At 44.6% G+C, this 4067-nt stretch overlaps 1 protein-coding gene across 1 annotated transcript in view; it reads left to right on the top strand.

Moving 5' to 3' along the window:
* LOC103742710 (cytochrome P450 2U1) overlaps nucleotides 1-3436 on the top strand; it is a 23228-nt gene extending 19792 nt beyond the window's left edge. Inside the window, exons 4-5 of the mRNA XM_008843781.3 lie at nucleotides 1269-1436; nucleotides 2631-3436. Of these exons, the coding sequence (XP_008842003.1) occupies nucleotides 1269-1436; nucleotides 2631-2809 (347 nt within the window). The 3' untranslated portion in view covers nucleotides 2810-3436. The remainder of the gene's footprint in view (nucleotides 1-1268; nucleotides 1437-2630) is intronic.
* The last annotated feature ends 631 nt before the right edge of the window (nucleotides 3437-4067 follow it).

Raw genomic sequence — 4067 nt, 5'->3', positions numbered from 1 at the left:
TCTGCCTGAGTTTTCTTCAATGTTTCTATCTCTTTTGTGAATTCATTCAGAAGTTTATCCCTATCTTCTTTCAGCTCTTTGATTTGTTTGTTCATGTGTTCTTTAAATTCGTTGAATTCCTTGATCATGTTTATGATTGTTCTTTTAAATTCAGTGTACTGGGTTATCTCTAGAGTTCTCCTTGTCAATCTCTTCTACAGGACTGGTGGAGTTTGGTGGGACATAATGTTTTTGCTTTCCATTTTATTCTTCTCTTGTTGTGATTTTGGCATGTGAATTTCTTTTGTTTATGATTCTGGTATGAGAATTAAGTTGAAGTATGCTTCTATTTGTATAATTGTGGTGCCTAGATCCTTCCTTTATTGGTTATGTAAAGCTGGTTGGTACAGGGTTCAGGTTCTCTCAGGTTTAATTTGGACGGAACTGATGGCTTCAGGTGAGCTATTCAGGAGTACCCACAGAGGCCCAATTCCGGTTCCCTTCAAGTACACTCAGGCTTCCTTCACCACATGGAGGCGGGATCCAGGGGCTCTCAGGCAGTCCCCTGGGTTCTCAGGCTCTCTGCCTGAGGGAGGCCAGAACTGATCAGAGCCACTACACTGATGGAGGTCCGAACCCACCCTCTCAGGTTTCTGCTAGGATCTCAGCCTTAGCCTACCAAAGGCAGATCTGCCCTGGGGCCTTGGTAGAGCCTGGGATTAAAGGCCTGTGCCACCACGCCCAGCTCTGAATATCTTTTTGATACAAATTAGATCAACTGTGAGGAGACCAGCACTTGTGGGATACCCATTCGTTCGCCTGTCAGCTGGTAGGAGCAGAAGCAGACTTCCCTGTACATCCTTTACCTTAATGTACTTGCCCTACTCTCCCTATCATGTTGAGTGCAGAGAATACTGGAAGCTCTTCCATTTTATGTAAAATTAGGTATTTATTTATGGAGTTTGTCTGGAATGCCCTATTATTTCTGTTTTAGTGTTTTCTCAATTTTTTTTTTTTATGGCATGACCGAATTCATTGATTCAACATCCATCCTTCATCCCTCTGTGTCATCTCAGGCTAGACCTGACAAGATCTATCAATTTTAAAAGGAAAGGAAAGGAAAAAGGAAGGAGGAAGGAAGCAAGGGAGTACCCCAAGTACCCCACAGTGTTTAGTCTCAGCCAATTAAAATACTAAGCTTTATCCAGTCCTCCCAAAACAGTGGTGTTTAAGGAGCACTGTCAATAAAAGCATGTTGAATGGCACTGTCTTTTTTGTGTTTGTTTTAGTTCTCCGAGGGTTCACCATTCCTAAAGGCACAATGATCTTGCCCAACTTGTGGTTGATACACAGAGACCCAGCCATTTGGGAGAAACCAGATGATTTCTGTCCAAATCGATTTCTGGATGACCAAGGACAACTTCTGAAAAAAGAAACCTTTATTCCTTTTGGGATAGGTCAGTTAAACATTTACCTTTTACTGGTTAGATTTATTTTTATTATTATCATGAATGTATGTGTGATGTGTGTATGTGAGTTCAGGTGTGGAGGTCAGAGGACAGTTTTCAGGAGTTAAGCCTCTTTTTCCAATGTGGGATCCAGGACGGAACTCAGGTCATCAGGTTTGTGAGGCCAGTGTTTTTCCTGGCTGAGCCATCTTGCCAGCCCGGCCTTTTTCAACTGAATACTTTTTTCAAAAAGAAAGTAAAACTATGGGCTGGGGTAGTTCAGAAATAGAGTAAGTTTGCCTTGTGTGTTCCTCAGTTCCATCCCCAGCAAAAAGGAAAGAAAAATTTTTAAAGGAAAGGAAAGGAAGAAGGAAGGAGGAAGGAAGGAAGGAAGGAAGGAGGGAGGGAGGGAGGGAGGGAGGGAGGGTACCGGAGGGGGGAGGGAGGGAAGGAAGGAAGGAAGGAAGGAAGGAAGGAAGGAAGGAAGGAAGGAAAGAAGGAAAATTGGTTTGTCATCTTTATGACCAGATCTTCCTTTCCAGCTGGCCTGTCTGGGCCTAAGCAACTGTTGGAATTATGAACAACTCATCTGCTAGGCTGGTGGGGAAGGGGCTTTCTCTTCTCAGGTCTCTAGGTTCCTAGATAAGGCTCATGGGGCTCTAGAAGAAAAGGAAGGCTCCAGAGACTGCGTCTGACTTAATCTTCCAGGTGACAGGGAAGGAAAGGTAAATAGAAGTAGAAGAGGCAGCTGCCACATGATCTGTCTTGATTTCCTGTGCCTGAGCAGATTTTATGAAGAGAAAGATGAACTTGGTCTGTAAGAATTCCCATCAGTATTTACTCAAGGAGACTGTCTGACTTATATGTGGCAATCTTATTTTAAGACTATCTCTGTACTTCAAATGCTCAATTTATATACTTCATATAAATTAGTACTTTTTAAAAAAAAACAAAAGGCAAGCTGGGCATGGAGGTGCACGCCTTTAATCCCAGCACTCTGGAGGCAGAGGCAGGTGGATCACTGTGAGTTCAAGGCCAGCCTGGTCTACATAGTGAGTTCCAGGCCAGCTGGGGCTATTGGGAGACCCTGTCTCAAAAAGAAGACAAAAAAAAAAAAAAAAAAAAAAAAAAAAAAAGAAAAGAAAAAGAAAAAAGGATATCTTGTCATCTTTCCCCTTGTTTCTGATCTGATCTCACTTTTAGGGAAGCGGGTGTGTATGGGAGAACAGCTGGCCAAGATGGAATTGTTCCTGATGTTTGTAAGCCTGATGCAGAGTTTCATGTTTGCTCTACCTGAGGATTCTCCGAAGCCTATCCTGACTGGGAGATTTGGTCTGACATTAGCCCCACATCCATTTAATATAACCATTTCAAAGAGATAAAGATACCCCAAGAGGAGAGGGCAAGCCCGCCAAATGTCTCCTGAAGTCTACTTGCTGTGATTGACTGGGCCAGCAACAGCAGAGCCAGGATAGGCTGAGACTAGAGAGCTGATGGGAAAGGGTACAGCACACACAGGAGGCCTCTTCAGCTAGACTCCGGCTCTTCTGGTCTGTAATACCCCCCCCACCCCGTGCCAAGCAGGAGTGCTGGCTGTAGTTGGGCAGCTTTCACCAGCGGGCAGACCTCATCTCTCAGCCTTGTCATCCATGGTGGAATGGGGTGATGAAATTTCCGTCCACTTCTCAGTTCTCAGAGGTTTGAAGGCCTCATCAGTTCTCTGACCTCACTAAATGCTAAAGCTTTGGGGAGGAAAATCAGATCTGCCTTCAGATCATTTAAGACCCCTGACAACATGGAAGTAGTGTTCAGCCACAAACACTGTGGGAAGGGAATGCAGGCTTAGCTTATACTGAGGTAGAACCTTCTTTTAGCATAGACTCTATGAGCTTCTTTGAGCTCTTATTGGTATCTTTTTGTGTAGGGCTGGAGTTTTACTTTCTGTAGACTGGGGATGAACTGAAACCTTGCTCAGTATGCTGAGGAAAAAGAAAACATCTTCTATGAGATTATTGTCTAAGCGTGTATGTCTGCCTTCTGCGTGAGCTGCGTGTATGTCTGCCTTCTGCTTGAGCTACATGTGCTCAGCCTGGAACCGTGAGCTCTGCTCCGCTCCATTGCTTGCAGAGGTGTAGCTCTGCCTTTTACTTGAGCCCCAGATACTGAGCTGGGAAATTTTGATACTGGAATTGTGTGATTGGTCAGGAAAGGATCATTCTTACAGAATGATACTGAGCTGGGAAATTTTGATACTGGAATTGTGTGATTGGTCAGGAAAGGATCATTCTTACAGAATGATACTGAGCTGGGAAATTTTGATACTGGAATTGTGTGATTGGTCAGGAAAGGATCATTCTTACAGAATGATACTGAGCCCTCCTTCACCCGTTCTCTACCACCAGCCCCAGTGTGACTGATCCTTGAATACTCTAGACAGGACGCCATGTTGTGATAAAGAGGGCCCCCATGGGGGGACAGTTCTCAGCAGGAGTGGTGGCCCCTCCAAGGCCCGCTTCAAAATGTGTGAGTACATTGTATCTGTTGGCCTTCTGCTGCTTGGGGTGAGGATGCTCAATGGCAGAGCCATCCTTCACAATGAACAGTGTGCTGCTCGGTGTGCTGGTGTTCCCCCAGTGAAAA

The sequence above is a fragment of the Nannospalax galili genome, unplaced genomic scaffold (genome assembly GCF_000622305.1).
Source record: "Nannospalax galili isolate Female #2095 unplaced genomic scaffold, S.galili_v1.0 scaffold571, whole genome shotgun sequence".
In the NCBI taxonomy this organism is placed as follows: domain Eukaryota; kingdom Metazoa; phylum Chordata; class Mammalia; order Rodentia; family Spalacidae; genus Nannospalax; species Nannospalax galili.
Note: the sequence above shows the minus strand (reverse complement) of the source record. Positions and strands in the feature narration are given on the sequence as shown.